This window comes from Thunnus albacares, chromosome 13 (assembly GCF_914725855.1).
Source record: "Thunnus albacares chromosome 13, fThuAlb1.1, whole genome shotgun sequence".
Lineage (NCBI taxonomy): Eukaryota > Metazoa > Chordata > Actinopteri > Scombriformes > Scombridae > Thunnus > Thunnus albacares.
Window position 1 is genome coordinate 30,002,602 of NC_058118.1, and position 25,054 is coordinate 30,027,655.

Here is a 25,054-nt window from a genome sequence, read left to right on the forward strand (position 1 = left end):
TAAACATGAATATCAATCTATATAAGATATATAAAGTTATGGTTGCAGAGAGCTTTTCAGTAAAATCCTGGAAAGAGCCTTTTATGAACAGATTTTGAAATATGTTAACCAGTTTAATATTTGATATATGATATCAGTCAGGTTTTAAACAGTCTTACACAAATGAGACTTGCATGATTTATTTAACCAACCTCATTAAAAAGGAAGTTGACAGTGGAAAGTATTGTAGAATGGTGATGCTCGACCTGCAAAAAGCCTCCGACACAGTGAATCACCAGATATTAATGTAGAAACTAAAGGCAACAGGTTTTAATAGAGAGGCCTTATGGGATGGATACAGTCACATCTTTCCTTTAGAGTCTAAATGGTTGATGTAGGAGCAGAGCAAAATGAAACCTGCTAATTATCTGAATAGTTTTAAAAAAGAGGTGAAAAAAAGGATCCTGAGTAAGTTCACATAGTGAAACATCTTTTTTAGGACAGGTATCTGTACCTGTGTAGTTTTATTATTTTCATGATTGTATATTTTTTGATGTTTTTATTGTATTGTATTTGTGTAAAATTGTATATATTCATTTCACTCCTTTCTCCGGACTGTCTGTTAGACTTCAAGGACAGCAATGGAAATAAATCATGTGACTTTATTGTGATTTCCTGATGAATTTTATAAACATTCTGTGTATAATGAAACTACTGATCTGTCTTTATTTGGCCAATTTTGAGGCTCCATTGATTCACAACACTGTTCCTTAGTGTTCTTCAGAACATCTTTAATTTCAGGATGTAGATCATTTGTCATTATCTGATTATCTTTTGTTAAACTCACTGACTAGTGCTCAGTCGAACAGAGTGATGGCTGAAATCTGCTGTAAATATCAGCTCCTCCTCCCGCTGACTGATGTTGATTTCCTGCAGAAGTCCTTTCACTTTTGTTCTGAATAGTTTGTTTAACAAAAAACTTTGAACTAAAGGGCTCAAGACTATATGAAGCAAGGTGATAACGTGTGACATCATGTTTTCGTCGTTGCTGTTTCTGGTAAGTGTCACAGATTAGTTGAATTTGTCTGATAATAATTCTGAGCTCCGTCTTTTCTGGAGGAAGCTGACGCCGTTTTATCACTAAATACGACACATGAAGTACGACAACAGTCCTCAGCTGTTTATTCTACATGGTGTCGCCACTTTCACGGTACAATAATGTGTTCGAGTAAAGGAGTAAAGTTACACCTCATATGACGGACAGTGTTGTCTGATGTTCATGAAGGTACCAAACTAACATTTATCGCTAAAAATAAACTACAGTTTCAACTGTCACACCCAGTTTAAGGAAGTTCACCAGTCCGCACTTCGTCAGTCATCCTGTTGTCGACAACTACATATTTAACACAGCAGCTGTACAAAATGGGTTCAATAATACTTAATCTTGAAAGAATATATAGGATGTGTTTATTTGAATTGGGATGAAACCATATAGTTGCTTCTCTTTTGTTGACTTCACATGACTCCATTATAAACCATATTTCACCACAGACTGACTGATATTCATCTCATACTGCAGGGTCACTTGGCTCATTTATGTCACTCAGCTCCTAAACACAAACCAAGCATGAGGATTGTTTTTTCTACAAGATTGCATGAAATGTGTTGTGAGATGACACTGTCTAACATGCGTGTGCTGATTCACTCGAGCAAAAAAAAAAACAAACAAATTCTTTGTTTGAATTGTTTGTTTCGTATTTGTTGTAAATATTTGCTTATTGCTTTATTTGTTGGACAAGAAAAACGGAAATTATTGTATGCTTTATTTAAGTGTCGTGGGAATGATGGGATTCGAGTTCGTTCGAGTTATTCTGTATAAACAGAAAAGATTTTGTGTTACTTTGTTCAGTAAAGTCTATACTATAAAAGCTGATGATTTTAAAACAGCTGTTTTTAAACATTGAGGCAGATTGAGGAGTTTATCTTGTATTTACACCTCTCTGATACCAGTGTGACGTAACGAGGCTGGTTTGGGGCGGTCAGGGGATTATTGACAAGGTGAAGTGCTGAACACTGACTTTTAATGTATAAATAATGACAAACTGCAGACTCCTGGAAAAGAATTCATAGTGACAAGAGGAGGACAAACCAGTAGAGTTGCTTCTCTAAAATCTGAAAGATAGATAGATGATGGATTGCCAACAAAACATACTCACTAGTAACACTAGTGATTGAGACCATACAATTGTTAGGAAAGTGTTTACTGAGGTAATAAATCAAGTGAGAAGTAGGGTCATTTTCTCATAGACTTCCATACAATTGGACTTTTTGCAGCCAGTGGAATCGCCCCCTGCTGGCCATTAGAAAGAATGCAGGTATAAGGCACTTCCGCATTGGCTTCACTTTTCAGGCCGGGAGCTACCCGCTTGGTAGAAACCTAAGATACTATCTTGGCTTCGACACTTATTCAGTATAAATTGCTCCTGAGAAATAGTGTGAAGATGAAATGAGTTTGTGTTTTCAAGATTTGTCCAATATAAAACTGTCGGAGAGTTTCCAGTGTGGCAGCTACAGGGTGACTGGAATACATGAGTGGGAGCAGAAGCTTCTCACTATTAGCTAGAACTCAACACCTCTTTCCTTCCTTCTCTGTCTGTCCTTTAGATCAACTGCAGGTGTGTTTCGGCTGCAGATGTGTAAACATCATCTTCATACCTGCTCTTTTTTACCCTGAAAGGAAAGAAAGATTGTGGTGAACTTTTCACTCTGCTGTAGCAGCTCCCAACAGTCTCTCCTCATTAACTCTATGCTATGATTTGGTTCTTAACACAAGGTCGACTTTTTTGAAGTAATCTGGAGCTTTCAGCCACATCTAGTGGCCTTCATCAGTGAATTTATCACTAAAATCAACAAACTACAGTTTTAACTGTCACACGCAGTTTAAGGAAGTTCACCAGTCCGCACTTCGTCACGTCGACAACGTTTTCGATAATAAAATATTTAATAAAAACAGCAACTGTACAGAATAGGTTCAATAACACTTAAAATTGACAAAAATGTAGGACGTGTTTATTTGAATTTGGGTGTAATCACAGTTGCTTCCCTTGTTGACGTCACGTGACTCCATTATAAACCACCATTTCACCACAGACTGACTGACATTCAACTCAAACTGCAGGTTCACTTATTCATGTCTCTCAGCCCCTGAACACAAACCAAGCATGACGATTTCATTTCTATTTTATGTTTTTTTCTAGATGACTGAATGAAATGTGTCATGAGAGCTTAAACTTTTAAAGTGTGACGAACATGCGCAAGCTGGTTTATACTCAAGAAAAAAATCAAATAAATTCTTTGTTTAAATTGTTTGTTTTGTATTTGTTGTAAATATTTGCTTATTGTTTTATTTGTTGGGCAAGAAAAACTGGAATTATATTATGCTGCATTTGAGTGTTGTCATGGGATTCAAATTATGCTGTCAGTAATTATGTCAACACAGTTCACCTTTATAAATCAATTAGTTGTCAATTAGTCAGTTAGTTAAACAATTATTTACTGTATGTCAGGATCACTAAATATACTTGAGCTTAAATTAGTTGTTGAAACTATCTTAACCAGCAGTCATCCACATTTACTTTATTCTGTATCAACAGAAAAGAGAAAAGTCAAGTGCGTCATAAAAACACATCTGGTCATGTGACACTGGCATCATGTGATCTGACATTTGATCTCATGCATATCAGCTGCAACAGAATCTGATGGAAGGACTGAGGAATGTTAAGCAGTAGTGACTGTCAGTGTGCAGTCACACATGTTAATATGAAAGTGACAGAATTTTAACATTTTTCTTTTACTGACTGATGTAGATTCTGTTGCCTTTAAAGTTGATAAAGATAAAAAAAAAAAAAACACACAGATATTTGTGTTATTTTTACTCTAAAATATAGTTCAGCAGTTAAAATAAGTAGAAATATTTTTTTTGTTCAGTAAGGAGAGAAATAAGACTCCTTCATTAGTAGTATACTTTTTGAAGGTAAAATGTTTTATTTTATACTTTTCATGCATTATTTGGTGCCTTTGCCAGGATAAAAATTATGGTCAGAATGCACCAAATTGCACCATTTAAAAAAAATAAATAAATAAAAAATTCTGGAGGGGCCATGCCCCCAGACCCTACTAGGTGACCTTTGACACTTGTCATACAGCCTGAACACAAGCAAAAACAGTTCAGTCAAACTGTTTTTACTCTTCACAGATAATAATACTGAAAGTCTTCAGTGGACATTCCCTCACATGTGGTCCAGCAGAGTACCTAACAGCAGGAGAATGCTGTCCTAGATGTCTTGCTGGTAAGATCTAACTGAAACATAAAAGCAGGATGTTTGCCAGCAACGATACTTACAGAATTGATCACTTCTGGGCTGATCAATACAGTTTACTGCTTGTTTATAAGCAGTAAAACAAAGTGATGCTTTTTCTGACAGCTGACTTTTACGTAGCTAAATGTTCCTTGTTTCTTAATTCAGACATGACAGAAGATTTACAGAAAGATACAATGCTTGTATGATATTTGTCACCTGGTGAACAAGAGGGATCAGAGAGAGAAAAGCAATTATTTAAAATATAATGTGAATAATATGATAATTATAATGATAATAAATTATTTCCTCTCCACAGGAAGTCGAGTTGAAACAGATTGTACAGAGTTCAGAAGTACATCCTGTCTGTCCTGCACTGATGGAACCTACATGAATCATCCCACTGGACTTAAATATTGTTTAACCTGTGGAAACTGTGATGCAGGTAGATTTATATTCATATTATTGGCAGATATTTAAGCCTTAGTATTGATTTAAGGTCAGTAAGAAGTTTTTTTTACTGCAAGTCTCACTGTCAATGCTGTAAGAAGTGAATAAACTGTCTGGTTGGCGGCTTCATTATGAAGATGCAGAGACTCAGCATGACGAGTCTACTGCCTTGAGACAACTTCCACAGTGGAAATTAGAGCCTAACAAGCAAGTTTCCCAATAAAACTGTAACATTAAATTTCTACATGACAACAATGAGGAAAATGATGATTAGAGGATTGTATCTGTGCTGTTGTTTTCTCAGTTTAATCTGAGATTGATCAATAATCACTTTTTTCTTTTGTGTGGAGCATACTGCTCACTGTTGAAGCACATTAGTATACTAAGCTCATTATTATATGAATTCATAAATGGGAGAAACTATTGTTTCACATTTCTCAAAGATGTCATAAAAACTGAAGATTGTCTGTAAGTCAGAAAAAAGATCAGCATGCTGTTGCTGTCTAGTAGATTGAACAGAAGAGAAGTTTAGTATCTCATATGTAACCTCTGTATGTGTTGACAGGTTCTGGTCTGCAGATAAAGACATCATGTACATCAACATCAAATACAGTTTGTCAACCACTGGAGGGATTCTACTGTATGGACTCCACAGAGGACGGCTGTGTGAAAGCACTGAAACACACAAGCTGTCAACCAGGACAATACATCAGACAAAAAGGTTGGTTTTCTCATGCTGACTTTAAGATTATAGTTGTAGTTGAAGTTTTAAATGGGAACACCATGACCTGACAAACAAGTTGCTTATTAAAGCTGCACGTATTGATTTCTGTCCACTAGATAGCAGGAAAAAAGCAGCTCAATAATTCTGTAGAAAAAGTCACAACTGAACACAGACCAGTCAACTTGTTGCTGTCAAGTGGAACTTTTGCACCAGTAAAACCATCGTAGTTGATTAGTGACTATGTGCAGTATATGTGAAGTAAACATGATTTTAACAAATAAAGGTACAAACAAGGCCTGTGTAAAAACCTAAGATACTATCTTGGCTTCTATACTTATTCATTATAAATTGCTCCTGAGAAATGGCGTGAAGATGAAATGAGTTTGTGTTTTCAAGATTCAAGTATTTGTGTATGTAAAGTTAGACCTGCATGGACCACAGTCTACCCTGCCAAGACACCACTACACCACTGGTTTGAAAGCCTCATGCTTCTAGAAGCTGATGGTGTCTGACCTCCACTGATGGAAGTCAGAAATTATTTTCATGCATCACTGAGTGGAAAGTGGAAGGACAGTTTGTTAGCATAGCTAGCATTTCAGTTGTTGGTGTCCTGTGTCCACTGGTACCTGCCATGCTGCAGCCCTCACACCAGTGTTCAGATAGGACATGGTGCCACAACAGAAACGTCTGATTGGTCGTTTCTGTTTTGGACTTTGTCTGGTGATTGAAACGTAGGTGAGTCAGAGACAGCAGCCGTTCTGATCCAGTCTTTATCTAATTAGGAAGGTTTCTGTTCCTGTTGTAATAGTCATAGAGAAAGTTTGCTCTATATGGTGAAGGTGAGGAGCCTGACACACCTGCAGGGACGTTGTGGACAACATTGATTCAACAGCAGACAAAAGCAGAGGAATCTTGCTCTTTCTGTCAGGACAGATTTGTTTTATTTGGACACAAAAACATAGTTTTCTCTTCATGAATCACTTTCCTTGTTTTCATGTCATAACTACCTTCACCAGACAAAATGGATGTTACATTGGTCAAAAGGTAAAAGTCTGAAAGTCTTAAAATGAAACTTATATAATTTGTTGACAATCTAGTTGTTTACTGGCATGAACATATTAGCATAAATATCTTTAGTATTGAAAGTATTTGCATGAAGCAGTGAAGCTGATGACATTTGGATCATTGTAGTTTTCTCTCAAACAGTAGTTTAGTTATGAATCTGATTCCATCGTTGCTCAAGAATGACAAGATGGTGAAATATAAAAACTTGTCAACAATCATTATTAAACAAAGGACTATTATTGGATGTGTGATTTTCAAGTGTCAGCTTCAGCTTCACTGAAATGAAATCAGACAGATGTGATGACAGTGATGATGTCATGACAGGATGCAATTTGACAGAGAAACACACACTGTGCACCTGGTCAGAGGATAAAACAACCTGGTAACAAACGTCAAAGTCAGACTGTTCTGTCAGTGAACGATCAGTGATGGTTAGTAATCTCAGATGTGTCTCTTTCTCTAAGGAACCAGCAGCACTGATACAGTGTGTTATAACTGTCAGCCGGGCTATTTTTCACAGGATGGTGTGAACTGCACAGCTTGGACAATGTAAGACACTTTTCTATTCAATTATTCATTGATTATTTATGAATTTATTCTCTAAAAGCACAAAAAGCAAAGCATAAGAAGATTTTTTCTTGCTATATAACACTCTGATCATTACAAGTGTGCACTAGGTTTTTTGCATCAATGGAACAAATCATCATGCATGGGAATATTCAAGACATTGCCAATTAAATTCACTTCAATTAAAAAAACTTCATTAATCTCTGAGGAGCAACTCATGAGGCAGGCACAGTAAAAGGACATACAAACAGGACATATAAGACAATGTTTGATAGACAAACAGTGACCATGTGACAGAGATAGAAATAATATAAGAGTCTTCAGTTGGGGGGGTGCTGTGGCAGACCAAAAGGTGTGGGGGTTAGTCCCATTCCATTGGAATCCAGTAACAAAGAAATAAAGCAGTCTTTTACTTTTCTCATCCAACAGTTGCTCAGAAACTGAAGTGATGGTCAAAGAAGGAAACCAGATAAATGATGTCGTCTGCAGAAGTGCATCAAGAAATCACTACTCTTTATTTTCACCATTGTTAATGGTTTTCTCACTAACACTTGCCTGGCTTGTGAGCAGAGGTTAGTGCTTGTTTTGCATCTTCACCTAATTTGTCTAATATCCTCCTCGCCTCCAGTGGACTCAACTAAAGCTCACTAACTGTTGGTGCTAATATTGTGCTTTATTTTGGATGTCAGGCAGGTGAATAACAACTGATATGTGCAACCTGTCAAGTTATTCTTCATAAATACTTAGATAGAAAGTTCACTAGGGATGCACTGATCCAAATTCTTCTCTACTGATTTGATTCCAGTACCTAAACCCAGAGTATATGCCAATACAGAGTACTGATCCAACACCAGGACGGTCTTTGTTACACATTTAACATCTGTATACTACCTCAGGAAGCCACTGGGACCATTCTTAGTAAGTTAACATGAGGCTGTAACTGCTAAACAGCTTCTTAACTATTGTTACACACTAATGTAGGGGAAACCCTGGTGCAACATAGAAATGAGACTCCCCTCTTCCCAACTCCCAAGAAGCACCAGCAACAAGGATTACAGCCCTCAAAAGTATTTATTCACTCAGTTGATTTGACATTTTGGCTTCAGGGTGGACTATCAGCAAAATAACACACACAATTATACTAAATGATCTACTCAAAACAAAAATAAACCAAAATACAAATCTCTTCCTGTATACACACTTGCAAGATACATTTTACAGTATTTCACAGGAGAGTCATTCATAACATCCTGGCTGGAAGTGGAGAGAGGAGGAAGTCAACCTTTAAACCACTAGGTATTAGACTGGAACCAGTCAGCTCTTTAACTAACCACACATGTACACTTCAGGTTTCACAATAAAGGTCTACCACTGCCTTCACATTAAAGTGTATTTATGGTGAAGCACATTTAGGAAATGTGTGTAAATGTAGTTAAGTGCTTCAAAAGTAGCTCACTACAAATAATATACAGAGCAGAGTGGAAGACTGTATTGAATGTGGTCGGTCATGTCTGGACCTCCATCAGTGCGTCCCTGAAGTTTAGATCCTACATATAAAAATGTACATCTTGATATTTTTCTTCACACTAACAGTAAGACTCATAACATGAAATTCTACATACAATTTACTACTTTACCAATTTTATATTGACTAATTAATTGTTTTTTTTTCCCCTCTAACTGCACACTGTGGTCTACAGTTGATGGAGAAATTCTACCATCCAAGGCTACTTCATCTCTTCCCCTGGCGCCTCGACGTAAAACATCTTTCATGAGAGACTGTGGTTAGAAAGACAGAGGCCCTGTTGATTAAATCATTACGACAAGGTTTAAACTACAACATTCCTTTATAAACATATAGCCCATAAATTGAACATTGTAAACATGCAACACAATTGTAACACACACACACACACACATACATACTCACACACATACACTTGTATATAGGTACACTTAGCTAGATTAATATTGTGTGTTTTGCTCTTTTACCTTTTTGTTAAATAAATGCTTTTGGATATACATGTTGTCTGTTTTAATGTTGCACAAGAATGAATTTTGCCAACCTGCTCTGCAAAGAACTCCAAAATCCTTCATCCATACCTAGCTATTGATATGGTGATTTTGTTTATAATTATTAAGTCAATTATTAATTAAAGTTCCAAATTGATAAATCAGTACATTTTGAGACTGAATTGACTATCTTTTTCCCTGACTCCAGGGTGGTGCCCCATTATTATTAATTCTTAATCATTTTTTTATTGATTTTCTGTTATTGACTTGTAGCCAGGGCCCAACACAGTGAAAACTGTTTGCTACGTTTTCCTGCTTATTTCCATCAGAATAATAATCCTTTTGAAGGAATAAATAAATAATGCTTTTATGGGAATTGAACTACAGTATCTAACCGATCTACAGTATTACCATGAATACACAGCTGAGATTTGATTACTGACTGTTAAAATTGACTTACAAAGCTCGTGGTCTTGCCAGTGATGATATACCTGCAACTGACATTACCACTATTATAATGACTGATTATTAGTGTTATTAGTGTACTTCCATGTAGGCTACTGTTGTTTTCATTGCAATGTCATTACATTATTCCAGATATTACTGTTTTATTGTACATTAACTTTGTTTTTAAAAAGAAAAAAAAAAAAAAAAAAAACTTTTTCTAGTACTATGATCGGTTGCTCCTGGATTCATCTTTACAGCCTGAAATCAGGTTTTTCTTCTTGCCTCTTGGAAGCATTTTGTGCATCTTGCTTGAAATTATTACAATTTTTTCTAAAATCTGCTCACTTCGGCCTGCTGTTTGTATTGCTAGAGTTAGTCTGCTAGGATCTGTGGTTATATGTCACAACCCGTCTGCTGTCTCAAAAACATCTGAAGGACTTCCTTGGGGGGGCTGTGCGGAGGTGAGAGACCCCTCTCTCTCTCTAGCTCTCTCTTTTCATTCACTTTTCATGTGAACAGCTCAGTAGTCTGTAACAGTAGAGACTGGCGGACACATACGCGTCACTATCTCGATATTTGAATGATATCGCGCCTCCTCTGCCCTCTTCCTCTCTCTGTGACGGTTGGATTTTCCTTTTAACTTTGAGTGAAGCCAAGAATCTGTTCAAACCACCAACCACCATTAATCACCAGGTAGAGGACTAGTGTCAGTCCCACCTCCGTCACTGAGGCAGAAGGATCCGAGCATGACATATAATTATGGTTATACATCATGCACAGACGTCTTTGGAGTCTGTTCAGACAACATCCACCTCCGCTCCAACGTGCGGGGGTGGGAATCATGCCAGGAAACAGAAGTAAAAGTAAAAGAAAAAGAAAGTAGCATGAAGTAAAAGACTGAACGTTCTGGACCATGTATCTCAGTAAGGAGGGTAAGTTGGCTGAAATGTTATGTTGTTGTTTCAAACTACAGTATTTGTGTCACTGTTGATGCCGCTGAAAACTTGATTCTACCGAACATTAAAACAGCACAATGGTCTTGTTTATCAGTTATGTAGCTAATTAATATTTCAGCATTTTCTGAAGTGCTGTCGCTAACTTTACTAACATGTACGTAAAATATATTAGAAAACAGTTTGTACACCAGCAGTCTGTGTTTAGTACCAGCAGCGAGGAGCAGCACATAATGCAGTAATATAATTAATAAAGACTCGTTAAATCGACATGAATGTAACATTACAGCCGTGGTTTTGATCCTGGATATAATACAACACTTCTTTTGTTAAAGCTGTGATGTCTGGCTGCTTGTTGCCTATATTGGTTTTGTTAATAACCTTTTGTAAGAGAACATTGTAAACTGTAACACAGTTAAAATGACCTTTAACCTGCTGTTCAACTATTTAAATCTGTCAGTTTTAGTCACTTCTGATATCATTTGTCATCTTTCACTTATGATACTCACACTGTCTAAAGTCTTTCTGTTCTCTCAAGTCTGAGCTGTGCTGTAAGTAAGTAAGTAAGGAGTATTAATGCAAATGGTCAAAGCCAAGAGTTCAGCTCAATACACTATCCAGTAACAAGAAACAAGACATACCAAGATTTTTCTAAATGACATTTGTCTCTGAAGACTCAGTAATATGTTTTAATGAGCTTTGATAGGAAACAAACAGGACTGAAGTTGAACCTTTGAGAATGAAAGTGATGTGAAATATGAACCAAAGTTTAATGTCCAGTTTAATCTCACCAAAGGAGAGAAAAAGGCTCAACCTGCTTTAAACCGGTTCTGCAGCTTTTCATGTGCAGATAGTTTAAACCTGACTAGAAATCAGAGGTTTTCCAGTAGAAATCTACTTGTTAACCCAGTTACTCTTAATCTCTTACCCACAGTAACCAGGTCACTTACTGTTTAGTACAGTATTTATATGTTTTCTTTTTGTTTCTAGATTCTGTCCCTCAGATTTGGATGTGACATCTCTCTTCATCCCAAATCTCAGTGAGATGATGTCTTCAGCTCATCAAAACTGTCAACTTGATCCACAAAATGACTTTGAGAAGAAAACCTTTGACAGCTGCAACTTTGGTGGTAAAATAGTTTATAACAAAAGGAGGGGGGGCTGGTGGGGGTCATGTGTTGTTGAACAGCTCTGATACATCCAACAGCTCAAAATCAGCTGCATTACATATTAGTAATATTAATAATGTTTTCAAACTACTCTCTAATGAGACCTGATACATATGCAAGTTATAATTCCACCAGAATTCAAGTAGTCTACACTTTCAATTATACTCACATCTCACACTTTAATTTACTGTGTTGTTTAAGTTGTTCACATATTTGTCCATCTGGGGGACTGACACAGATCTACACAAACACATTAAGTAAAATCTGAATGCTGCATTCACTAGGGGTCGACTGATATGGTTTTTCCAAACCAAAATACTGTCAAAACTTTCATTTACAATTTACACCGCAGCCTCCATGAAAACGACCAGGAAAGAGGCAGAAAAAAAGTGCACAGAGACAGGAGGGAGAGCGTACAGTTAAAACACCCCGAATAACCATCATAATGCAAAACACTCAATGCAGAGTGAAAACAAGAGAGAGAAAAACAGATGACAGAGCAGGGGGAGTCAACAGATAATTAGATAGTTATTATTAAAATGAAAAAATAATAAAATCAAACATCTCAAGATATGAGTGGAAAGTATTGTTCTTGCAACTGTATTTATAACCTTATTTTTTACTCAAACGTAGCTTAACCATGTCATATGTTGCTACTTCAGTAAACATTACTGGAACTGAAAATTGCTGATGAACATTTAATATCCAGGAATTCACATTATAGACACAACAACTGACTATCACTGTAATGGACACAGTTTGACACAGTGACCATACACAGTCCAGACATATACTAGGTTTTGATCTAGTCTTGTTAGGTTGGAGTATAAAACCATTTATAATGAAGAACAATTATAAGACATTTCACACACAATATCACGGTGTGTTATAAAGCATTTATTAACTGTTTCACATGTAAAGCAGTTTTAAAACTGCTTAGAAATGTATTTAAAGCTATTGAAGACATATGATTATGTGTAATTGTAACTATGTTATATAGTAGTGTAGGACTGGTCTCACATCAAGGACTTTTTTCACTTTTTGAAAGTGCAAAAATGCTTCTTCACACATAGTGAATAAAACTGTACAAATAACATTAAACTGCTCAGAAGTGTAAAAATGTAAAAACTCAATAATACAAATGATTGTTTAAAGTTAAAAATCAGTGAGTCATAAAGTGGAAAGAAAAAAGTGTTCTTTGGTCATTTTACTGTTCAGTCGTCTTCTGAAATCATCTTCGTCTCCATATCTTCATCTTCTTTTTTCAGTCCTACCTGGCCGTCATCTTCTCCCCTCAGGTCCTCTCTTCCTTCTTCTTGCCTCCATTGACATCCTCCTCCACTGACCTTCCCTTCACTTTCAGTTATCACCATCACATGTTTTATTCCTCCATTTCTTCTTTTCCACCTCATTGTTATGTGTTGTATATGTCATGTCTTTTATTCTGCCTTTCTCTGCTTAAAGCAGGAAGTTATTCAGGACAGTTTTCAACAATATCTTAACTTCAACCAGGTTTCACTGAGACAAAAAACTGTTTTTACTCTTCACAGATAATAATACTGAAAGTCTTCATTGGACAGATCCTCGCATGTCATCCAACAGAGTACCAAACAGCGGGAGGATGCTGTCCTATGTGTCCTGCTGGTAAGATCTAACTGAAACATAAAAGCAGGATGTTTGCCAGCAACGATACTTACAGAATTGATCACTTCTGGGCTGATCAATACAGTTTACTGCTTGTTTATAAGCAGTAAAACAAAGTGATGCTTTTTCTGACAGCTGACTTTTACGTAGCTAAATGTTCCTTGTTTCTTAATTCAGACATGACAGAAGATTTACAGAAAGATACAATGCTTGTATGATATTTGTCACCTGGTGAACAAGAGGGATCAGAGAGAGAAAAGCAATTATTTAAAATATAAGGTGAATAATATGATAATTATAATGATAATACATTGTTTCTTCTCCACAGGATATCGAGTTAGAAGAGATTGTACAGAGTTCACAAGTATATCCTGTCTGCCCTGCACTGATGAAACCTACATGAATCAATCCACTGGACTTAAACAGTGTTTTACCTGTGGAAACTGTGATGCAGGTAGATTTATATTCATATTATTGGCAGAAATTGAAGCCTTAGTATGGATTTAAGGCCAGTCAGAAGGTTTTTTACTGCAAGTCTCACTGTCAATGCTGTAAGAAGTGAATAAACTGTCTGGTTGGCGGCTTCATTATGAAGATGCAGAGACTCAGCATGACGAGTCTACTGCCTTGAGACAACTTCCACAGTGGAAATTAGAGCCTAACAAGCAAGTTTACTACTCTAAGCTCATTATTATATGAATTCATAAATGGGAGAAACTATTGTTTCACATTTCCCAAAGATGTCATAAAAACTGAAGATTGTCTGTAAGTCAGAAAAAAGATCAGCATGCTGTTGCTGTCTAGTAGATTGAACAGAAGAGAAGTTTAGTATCTCATATGTAACCTCTGTATGTGTTGACAGGTTCTGGTCTGCAGATAAAGACATCATGTACATCAACATCAAATACAGTTTGTCAACCACTGGAGGGATTCTACTGTATGGACTCCACAGAGGACGGCTGTGTGAAAGCACTGAAACACACAAGCTGTCAACCAGGACAATACATCAGACAAAAAGGTTGGTTTTCTCCTGCTGACTTTAAGATTATAGTTGTAGTTGAAGTTTTAAATGGGAACACCATGACCTGACAAACAAGTTGCTTATTAAAGCTGCATGTATTGATTTCTGTCCACTAGATAGCAGGAAAAAAGCAGCTCAATAATTCTGTAGAAAAAGTCACAACTGAACACAGACCAGTCAACTTGTTGCTCAACTTGTTGTGTAAATTGCTCCTGAGAAATGGCGTGAAGATGAAATGAGTTTGTGTTTTCAAGATTCAAGTATTTGCATGAAGCAGTGAAGCTGATGACATTTGGATCATTGTAGTTTTCTCTCAAACAGTAGTTTGGTTATGAATCTGATTCCATCGTTGCTCAAGAATGACAAGATGGTGAAATATAAAAACTTGTCAACAATCATTATTAAACAAAGGACTATTATTGGATGTGTGATTTTCAAGTGTCAGCTTCAGCTTCACTGAAATGAAATCAGACAGATGTGATGACAGTGATGATGTCATATAACACTGATGACTTCATAATATGTAAAGTGAAGTAGTTTCAATGTGTATATTTGTATTTGTGCAGGAACAGCTCTCAGGGACACTGAGTGCACTGACTGCAGTGATGGAACATTTTCAGATGGGACATTTACATCTTGTCAACCACACACACAGTAAGTGAAGCTTGACATCAGCCGTGGACACAGCTGGTTTCTAACAACAGCAATGAATTAGTGGAATCTATAAATGTTCCTTTAAAAATGTCCCTCTGTCATTCCAGATGTGAATCACTAAAGCTTCAGCTGATCAAACCAGGAACTGATTCAACTGATGCTGAATGTGGAGAACAAAGTTCAAATGTGACAACAACTGTGATCTGTGTGATTGTGGTGCTTTTTTCATTAATTGGCATAGCTGGGTTAGTTTACTTCAGAAAGAAGAAATCAGGTAAGATTTGTTGTTATTTTTTGTATCAGACAATACAAACATTATCATAGTTTTGATGGATGATACTTTCTGACAGGTCATGACATTGTTGATTAAGACTTTTTTCATTGTTTTATTATAGAAAAAAAGGAAAATGCAGACATTCCCATAGAGGTATGTTTGTTGTCTCTTTTTAACACTGTAATGAATGTACTTTAGTAGATGACAAAGCTCAGTTAATTTAACTAATTAAATCATGTCATTAATCTCTTTAATATTTCACCAAAAAGGAAACTGGAGATGGAAGCTGAGAGATGCTAAACAGTATCAGGTAAGACAACATTGTGTTTTCTCCTGAAATGTTCATTGACTGATGACTGTCTGGCTGAGCTACACTCTGTGATGTCTTTTTAAATGTAAAAGATGTTTCTGCTCTTTAGGATGAGACCATCAGGACAGGAACTTGTACACTTTCTGACCCTGCAGAGTAAATGTGATCTAGAATCCAGTTCACAATCCAGGTTGGATTCTAGCACATTGTCTTTGCAGTGATGAGAAATAAAACAAGTCCAAGTTTGATTTCCTGAACTTTACTACAGACTGAAAATATCCTCTAAGAACTGCTTGTCTACAGTCTGCATCATTATCTCACAGACATTATTGTACAGAGACTAAAGTCAGCCTGGAATAAAAACTTGGACTTGTTGTCTCAACCTACATGAAGGTCCTTCTGCCTCCTAAAAATAAAATATTGATCTTTAGTACATTGAATATGAACCATGTGTCTTTATAATTAAGTTTAAACTGTATTTCACTGCTGAAAACAGAACATGTACATCTATCAATCAAGTTTATTTGTCACATGTAATCATATAAGGTGTAATCACAGGGAGATGTAATCCTCCCACTTCCTTCAGTTTGTGCATTAAGAGTTTAAGTAGAATAGTAATAAATATATGTGTGTGATTGGGGGGTGATGATAGAAATAAAAGCAACTTTAAATAGAGATTCATCCTTTAAACCAGTAAATGTTACAAACCTGTGAAAACATGTGATTTTCTGTCAGATCAAAAGTTTAGAGCCTTATCCAATGAATTTGATATAGCTAACGGAATCTCTCAAGGAAGGGCTATCAGTCCAGTGTTATTTAACATCATAATCAACAATGTCTTTATGAATTTAGATAGAAGGATATGTTCTTCGCTTTATGTAGATGATATATGGATATATGGATCCGGGGGAGAGATGAGACAAGCATGTTGAGAAAGATTAAGGATGCTATTTTAAAGGTAAACCAATGGTCATATAAATAGGGTTTCAAACTTTCTACCAATAAGACGTGCTATATGTACTTGACCAGGAGGAGGAAAGCAGATGAGTAGAGGCTTAATTTATATGGAAAAACAATAGAAAAAGTAAAGGAATTTAAGTATTTGTGACTTTGGCTTGATGAAAGATGTATATGGAAGACACATGTTGAAAAACTATAAACAAAATGTAAAAAAGTAATTAATCTAATGAGAGCTACATCTAGATATAACTGGGGAGCAGATAAGCAGACACTACTTGATATATAAAAAGCATTAATGAGATCAGCAATTGACTATGGATGTTTTGTTTATGGGGCAGCAGTCAAATCTCACCTTAGTTAAACTGATTGTGTACAAAACAAAACTTTGAGACTTTGTATTGGTGCAGATTTTATATAGGTCAACTCGAAAGAATGCTGTGCTGGTTGAATCAAGAGAAACCCCGCTAGAACTCAGAAAGAATAGATTTGCATTAATTTATTGGATTCATCTTAGAAGATGTGGAGAGGAGAATACTACTTAAAACGTCCTAAACGAATGTTGGGGGTATAATAAGTTTAAAGGAAATGGTTTTGGATGGAAAATAAATTATAAATCAGAAGAGTATGATGTTAAAGAAATACGTTTTAATTCCCCCACTCCCGTAAGAAATGTTCCCCCATCGCTCTTTCCTAATATTAACATTGATTTTAGTGTTATGGAGCTAAAGAAAGATTGGGTAGAATACAATAGGATATTGTGCAAACCAGTATATAAGGAACCATTTTTATAATTACTCACAGATATTTACTGATGACTCAAAAGACCAGAAGGATCATGTAGGAACAGAAGTCTACATCCCACAATTTCAGATTCATTGAGCAAATAGAATTACAGACAAGTTTATACAGTTGAGATGATGGCAGTGATTATTGGTCTGCAGTGGATAGAAGAAGACCTGACAGTAGTCCTGCGTATTGACTCTGCTGCAGTTCTTCTGAGTTTACAAAGCTTGAAATCAATCCGGGAAGATCTATTGTTTGAAATTATGTAATGTTTATTTAGAATTCAGAGAACCGGAATAATAGTAGAATTTCATTGGGTACCTGCACATATGGGATTAAAGGGTAATGAATTTGCAGATAGGATGGCAAAAAGAGCACTAAATATGAGACATATAATGGACTTTCCATTTAGAAAAGGAGAAGGTAAAGTACTTATTAAAAATAAATTATTGGCAGAAAAAGTGGGATGAGGACAGTAAAGGCAGAACATACTATAGGATACAAAAAAAGAGAGGAGGTAGTGCTATCCAGATTGAGATTTGATCACTCTGGTTTAAATAAGACACTTTTTTTTGTTGGGAAAAGTAAATTCACAAGCTTGTGCACAGTGTTACATAACTGAAAATGCTGCACGGTGTCAGATATAATGAAGAGATAGAGGGGTAGTTGAATTATTAGAAAACACCAGATTGTTTAACAGAATATAGTATAGTTTATTTTTTGAGTAGGCTATTGTAAACAGGATCCTGTTCTACATACTCCGGTAGGTGGCGGTATGCATCTATAAATTGGTATTGCAATCCGTCAAGAAGGATAATGTCAGTTTGTCTGGTCCAGCACTGAGCCTGTATCAGTTCATCCATGGTCTGGATAAGTTTCTGTTTGGACTATAACCATTTAATTTATTAAATCCTAATCGTTTTAATTGATACGTTTGTCAGTTGATACACATATACATATATATCTATGTATTTATGGTTCTCAAGAAATAATAAGCAATCTGCGCGTTCAAAACACGCCTGTTTGGAACGAGCACTAGTACGAAGAAGATGAAGAAAAAGACCGGGAACTTATCCTCAATCGATGATGTTCCACAGCAATAAGAGTAAGTAGGCTGAAATGTTATATTGTTGTTTCAAACTACAGTATTTAACAAAAGTACTGTGTTACTGATGGTACCGTTGAAAACGTGACTGTCGAACATGAAAACACAACACAATGGTCTCGTTTACTAACGTGCGTAAAAAAACAGAAAAGTTAATACACCAGCAGTCAGTGGTGGCTCTGATTCCCGGACGTAATACAACGTGTCTTTGTTTAAGCTGTGATGTCTGTTTGCTTGTTGCCTATATTGTTTTTTTCCAATAATGTTTTCCAGGAGAACATTGTAAACTTTAGCACTTAAAATGATGTTTATCCTGTTCAGCTTCACTTTTCATTTTCAGTTTTAGTCGCTTCGAGTATCAGACATTTGTCTCTGAAGACTCAGTAATATGTTTTAATGAGCTTTGATAGGAAACAAACAGGACTGAAGTTTAACCTTTGAGAATTTAAAGTTTAATGTTCAGTTTAATCTCACCAAAGGAGAGAAAAAGGCTCAACCTGCTTTAAACCGGTTCAGCTTTTAATGTGCAGATAGTTTAAACCTGACTAGAAATCAGAGGTTTTCCAGTAGAAATCTACTTGTGAACCCAGTTACTCTTAATCTCTTACCCACAGTAACCAGGTTACTTACTGTTTAGTGCAGTATTTATATGTTTTCTTTTTGTTTCTAGATTCCTCAGATTTGGATGTGACATCTCTCTTCATCCCAAATCTCAGTGAGATGATGTCTTCAGCTCATCAAAACTGTCAACTTGATCCACAAAATGACTTTGAGAAGAAAACCTTTGACAGCTGCAACTTTGTTGGTAAAATAGTTTATAACAAAAGGAGGGGGGGCTGGTGGGGGTCATGTGTTGTTGAACAGCTCTGATACATCCAACAGCTCAAAATCAGCTGCATTACATATTAGTAATATTAATAATGTTTTCAAACTACTCTCTAATGAGACCTGATACATATGCAAGTTATAATTCCACCAGAATTCAAGTAGTCTACACTTTCAATTATACTCACATCTCACACTTTAATTTACTGTGTTGTTTAAGTTGTTCACATATTTGTCCATCTGGGGGACTGACACAGATCTACACAAACACATTAAGTAAAATCTGAATGCTGCATTCACTAGGGGTCGACTGATATGGTTTTTCCAAACCAAAATACTGTCAAAACTTTCATTTACAATTTACACCGCAGCCTCCATGAAAACGACCAGGAAAGAGGCAGAAAAAAAGTGCACAGAGACAGGAGGGAGAGCGTACAGTTAAAACACCCCGAATAACCATCATAATGCAAAACACTCAATGCAGAGTGAAAACAAGAGAGAGAAAAACAGATGACAGAGCAGGGGGAGTCAACAGATAATTAGATAGTTATTATTAAAATGAAAAAATAATAAAATCAAACATCTCAAGATATGAGTGGAAAGTATTGTTCTTGCAACTGTATTTATAACCTTATTTTTTACTCAAACGTAGCTTAACCATGTCATATGTTGCTACTTCAGTAAACATTACTGGAACTGAAAATTGCTGATGAACATTTAATATCCAGGAATTCACATTATAGACACAACAACTGACTATCACTGTAATGGACACAGTTTGACACAGTGACCATACACAGTCCAGACATATACTAGGTTTTGATCTAGTCTTGTTAGGTTGGAGTATAAAACCATTTATAATGAAGAACAATTATAAGACATTTCACACACAATATCACGGTGTGTTATAAAGCATTTATTAACTGTTTCACATGTAAAGCAGTTTTAAAACTGCTTAGAAATGTATTTAAAGCTATTGAAGACATATGATTATGTGTAATTGTAACTATGTTATATAGTAGTGTAGGACTGGTCTCACATCAAGGACTTTTTTCACTTTTTGAAAGTGCAAAAATGCTTCTTCACACATAGTGAATAAAACTGTACAAATAACATTAAACTGCTCAGAAGTGTAAAAATGTAAAAACTCAATAATACAAATGATTGTTTAAAGTTAAAAATCAGTGAGTCATAAAGTGGAAAGAAAAAAGTGTTCTTTGGTCATTTTACTGTTCAGTCGTCTTCTGAAATCATCTTCGTCTCCATATCTTCATCTTCTTTTTTCAGTCCTACCTGGCCGTCATCTTCTCCCCTCAGGTCCTCTCTTCCTTCTTCTTGCCTCCATTGACATCCTCCTCCACTGACCTTCCCTTCACTTTCAGTTATCACCATCACATGTTTTATTCCTCCATTTCTTCTTTTCCACCTCATTGTTATGTGTTGTATATGTCATGTCTTTTATTCTGCCTTTCTCTGCTTAAAGCAGGAAGTTATTCAGGACAGTTTTCAACAATATCTTAACTTCAACCAGGTTTCACTGAGACAAAAAACTGTTTTTACTCTTCACAGATAATAATACTGAAAGTCTTCATTGGACAGATCCTCGCATGTCATCCAACAGAGTACCAAACAGCGGGAGGATGCTGTCCTATGTGTCCTGCTGGTAAGATCTAACTGAAACATAAAAGCAGGATGTTTGCCAGCAACGATACTTACAGAATTGATCACTTCTGGGCTGATCAATACAGTTTACTGCTTGTTTATAAGCAGTAAAACAAAGTGATGCTTTTTCTGACAGCTGACTTTTACGTAGCTAAATGTTCCTTGTTTCTTAATTCAGACATGACAGAAGATTTACAGAAAGATACAATGCTTGTATGATATTTGTCACCTGGTGAACAAGAGGGATCAGAGAGAGAAAAGCAATTATTTAAAATATAAGGTGAATAATATGATAATTATAATGATAATACATTGTTTCTTCTCCACAGGATATCGAGTTAGAAGAGATTGTACAGAGTTCACAAGTATATCCTGTCTGCCCTGCACTGATGAAACCTACATGAATCAATCCACTGGACTTAAACAGTGTTTTACCTGTGGAAACTGTGATGCAGGTAGATTTATATTCATATTATTGGCAGAAATTGAAGCCTTAGTATGGATTTAAGGCCAGTCAGAAGGTTTTTTACTGCAAGTCTCACTGTCAATGCTGTAAGAAGTGAATAAACTGTCTGGTTGGCGGCTTCATTATGAAGATGCAGAGACTCAGCATGACGAGTCTACTGCCTTGAGACAACTTCCACAGTGGAAATTAGAGCCTAACAAGCAAGTTTACTACTCTAAGCTCATTATTATATGAATTCATAAATGGGAGAAACTATTGTTTCACATTTCCCAAAGATGTCATAAAAACTGAAGATTGTCTGTAAGTCAGAAAAAAGATCAGCATGCTGTTGCTGTCTAGTAGATTGAACAGAAGAGAAGTTTAGTATCTCATATGTAACCTCTGTATGTGTTGACAGGTTCTGGTCTGCAGATAAAGACATCATGTACATCAACATCAAATACAGTTTGTCAACCACTGGAGGGATTCTACTGTATGGACTCCACAGAGGACGGCTGTGTGAAAGCACTGAAACACACAAGCTGTCAACCAGGACAATACATCAGACAAAAAGGTTGGTTTTCTCCTGCTGACTTTAAGATTATAGTTGTAGTTGAAGTTTTAAATGGGAACACCATGACCTGACAAACAAGTTGCTTATTAAAGCTGCATGTATTGATTTCTGTCCACTAGATAGCAGGAAAAAAGCAGCTCAATAATTCTGTAGAAAAAGTCACAACTGAACACAGACCAGTCAACTTGTTGCTCAACTTGTTGTGTAAATTGCTCCTGAGAAATGGCGTGAAGATGAAATGAGTTTGTGTTTTCAAGATTCAAGTATTTGCATGAAGCAGTGAAGCTGATGACATTTGGATCATTGTAGTTTTCTCTCAAACAGTAGTTTGGTTATGAATCTGATTCCATCGTTGCTCAAGAATGACAAGATGGTGAAATATAAAAACTTGTCAACAATCATTATTAAACAAAGGACTATTATTGGATGTGTGATTTTCAAGTGTCAGCTTCAGCTTCACTGAAATGAAATCAGACAGATGTGATGACAGTGATGATGTCATATAACACTGATGACTTCATAATATGTAAAGTGAAGTAGTTTCAATGTGTATATTTGTATTTGTGCAGGAACAGCTCTCAGGGACACTGAGTGCACTGACTGCAGTGATGGAACATTTTCAGATGGGACATTTACATCTTGTCAACCACACACACAGTAAGTGAAGCTTGACATCAGCCGTGGACACAGCTGGTTTCTAACAACAGCAATGAATTAGTGGAATCTATAAATGTTCCTTTAAAAATGTCCCTCTGTCATTCCAGATGTGAATCACTAAAGCTTCAGCTGATCAAACCAGGAACTGATTCAACTGATGCTGAATGTGGAGAACAAAGTTCAAATGTGACAACAACTGTGATCTGTGTGATTGTGGTGCTTTTTTCATTAATTGGCATAGCTGGGTTAGTTTACTTCAGAAAGAAGAAATCAGGTAAGATTTGTTGTTATTTTTTGTATCAGACAATACAAACATTATCATAGTTTTGATGGATGATACTTTCTGACAGGTCATGACATTGTTGATTAAGACTTTTTTCATTGTTTTATTATAGAAAAAAAGGAAAATGCAGACATTCCCATAGAGGTATGTTTGTTGTCTCTTTTTAACACTGTAATGAATGTACTTTAGTAGATGACAAAGCTCAGTTAATTTAACTAATTAAATCATGTCATTAATCTCTTTAATATTTCACCAAAAAGGAAACTGGAGATGGAAGCTGAGAGATGCTAAACAGTATCAGGTAAGACAACATTGTGTTTTCTCCTGAAATGTTCATTGACTGATGACTGTCTGGCTGAGCTACACTCTGTGATGTCTTTTTAAATGTAAAAGATGTTTCTGCTCTTTAGGATGAGACCATCAGGACAGGAACTTGTACACTTTCTGACCCTGCAGAGTAAATGTGATCTAGAATCCAGTTCACAATCCAGGTTGGATTCTAGCACATTGTCTTTGCAGTGATGAGAAATAAAACAAGTCCAAGTTTGATTTCCTGAACTTTACTACAGACTGAAAATATCCTCTAAGAACTGCTTGTCTACAGTCTGCATCATTATCTCACAGACATTATTGTACAGAGACTAAAGTCAGCCTGGAATAAAAACTTGGACTTGTTGTCTCAACCTACATGAAGGTCCTTCTGCCTCCTAAAAATAAAATATTGATCTTTAGTACATTGAATATGAACCATGTGTCTTTATAATTAAGTTTAAACTGTATTTCACTGCTGAAAACAGAACATGTACATCTATCAATCAAGTTTATTTGTCACATGTAATCATATAAGGTGTAATCACAGGGAGATGTAATCCTCCCACTTCCTTCAGTTTGTGCATTAAGAGTTTAAGTAGAATAGTAATAAATATATGTGTGTGATTGGGGGGTGATGATAGAAATAAAAGCAACTTTAAATAGAGATTCATCCTTTAAACCAGTAAATGTTACAAACCTGTGAAAACATGTGATTTTCTGTCAGATCAAAAGTTTAGAGCCTTATCCAATGAATTTGATATAGCTAACGGAATCTCTCAAGGAAGGGCTATCAGTCCAGTGTTATTTAACATCATAATCAACAATGTCTTTATGAATTTAGATAGAAGGATATGTTCTTCGCTTTATGTAGATGATATATGGATATATGGATCCGGGGGAGAGATGAGACAAGCATGTTGAGAAAGATTAAGGATGCTATTTTAAAGGTAAACCAATGGTCATATAAATAGGGTTTCAAACTTTCTACCAATAAGACGTGCTATATGTACTTGACCAGGAGGAGGAAAGCAGATGAGTAGAGGCTTAATTTATATGGAAAAACAATAGAAAAAGTAAAGGAATTTAAGTATTTGTGACTTTGGCTTGATGAAAGATGTATATGGAAGACACATGTTGAAAAACTATAAACAAAATGTAAAAAAGTAATTAATCTAATGAGAGCTACATCTAGATATAACTGGGGAGCAGATAAGCAGACACTACTTGATATATAAAAAGCATTAATGAGATCAGCAATTGACTATGGATGTTTTGTTTATGGGGCAGCAGTCAAATCTCACCTTAGTTAAACTGATTGTGTACAAAACAAAACTTTGAGACTTTGTATTGGTGCAGATTTTATATAGGTCAACTCGAAAGAATGCTGTGCTGGTTGAATCAAGAGAAACCCCGCTAGAACTCAGAAAGAATAGATTTGCATTAATTTATTGGATTCATCTTAGAAGATGTGGAGAGGAGAATACTACTTAAAACGTCCTAAACGAATGTTGGGGGTATAATAAGTTTAAAGGAAATGGTTTTGGATGGAAAATAAATTATAAATCAGAAGAGTATGATGTTAAAGAAATACGTTTTAATTCCCCCACTCCCGTAAGAAATGTTCCCCCATCGCTCTTTCCTAATATTAACATTGATTTTAGTGTTATGGAGCTAAAGAAAGATTGGGTAGAATACAATAGGATATTGTGCAAACCAGTATATAAGGAACCATTTTTATAATTACTCACAGATATTTACTGATGACTCAAAAGACCAGAAGGATCATGTAGGAACAGAAGTCTACATCCCACAATTTCAGA

General features: G+C 35.9%; 2 protein-coding genes and 2 long non-coding RNA genes across 18 annotated transcripts in view; 3 read left to right on the top strand and 1 right to left on the bottom strand.

Moving 5' to 3' along the window:
- Positions 1-25,054, bottom strand: part of LOC122995631 (tumor necrosis factor receptor superfamily member 14-like) — a 214,228-nt gene that overhangs the window by 131,486 nt on the left and 57,688 nt on the right. The gene's annotated exons all lie outside the window — the stretch shown is intronic.
- LOC122995628 (tumor necrosis factor receptor superfamily member 14-like) overlaps positions 1-25,054 on the top strand; it is an 88,472-nt gene that overhangs the window by 24,552 nt on the left and 38,866 nt on the right. For 2 of the 15 annotated variants that reach the window (XM_044370955.1, XM_044370963.1), the window contains exons 1-3: positions 18,466-18,476; positions 19,147-19,281; positions 20,871-20,964. In XM_044370955.1, coding sequence (XP_044226890.1) covers positions 19,240-19,281; positions 20,871-20,964 — 136 coding nt within the window. In that variant the 5' untranslated portion in view covers positions 18,466-18,476; positions 19,147-19,239. Of the gene's footprint in view, positions 1-903; positions 1,037-1,239; positions 1,265-4,234; positions 4,329-4,656; positions 4,783-5,352; positions 5,509-7,040; positions 7,126-7,572; positions 7,716-8,843; positions 9,101-10,412; positions 10,536-11,546; positions 11,687-13,275; positions 13,370-13,697; positions 13,824-14,119; positions 14,135-14,231; positions 14,388-14,956; positions 15,045-15,151; positions 15,384-18,465; positions 18,477-19,146; positions 19,282-20,870; positions 20,965-21,292; positions 21,419-21,826; positions 21,983-22,551; positions 22,640-22,746; positions 22,914-25,054 lie in introns of those variants that run through there. The other 13 variants (XM_044370965.1, XM_044370953.1, XM_044370959.1 and 10 more) reach the window with 13 other exon arrangements.
- Positions 18,166-18,458, top strand: LOC122995678. The gene is made up of 2 exons (XR_006406833.1): positions 18,166-18,235; positions 18,358-18,458. It is a non-coding gene; the product is annotated as an uncharacterized LOC122995678 (long non-coding RNA).
- On the top strand, positions 22,968-23,395 carry LOC122995673. Its single transcript, XR_006406829.1, has 3 exons — positions 22,968-23,066; positions 23,183-23,223; positions 23,333-23,395. It is a non-coding gene; the product is annotated as an uncharacterized LOC122995673 (long non-coding RNA).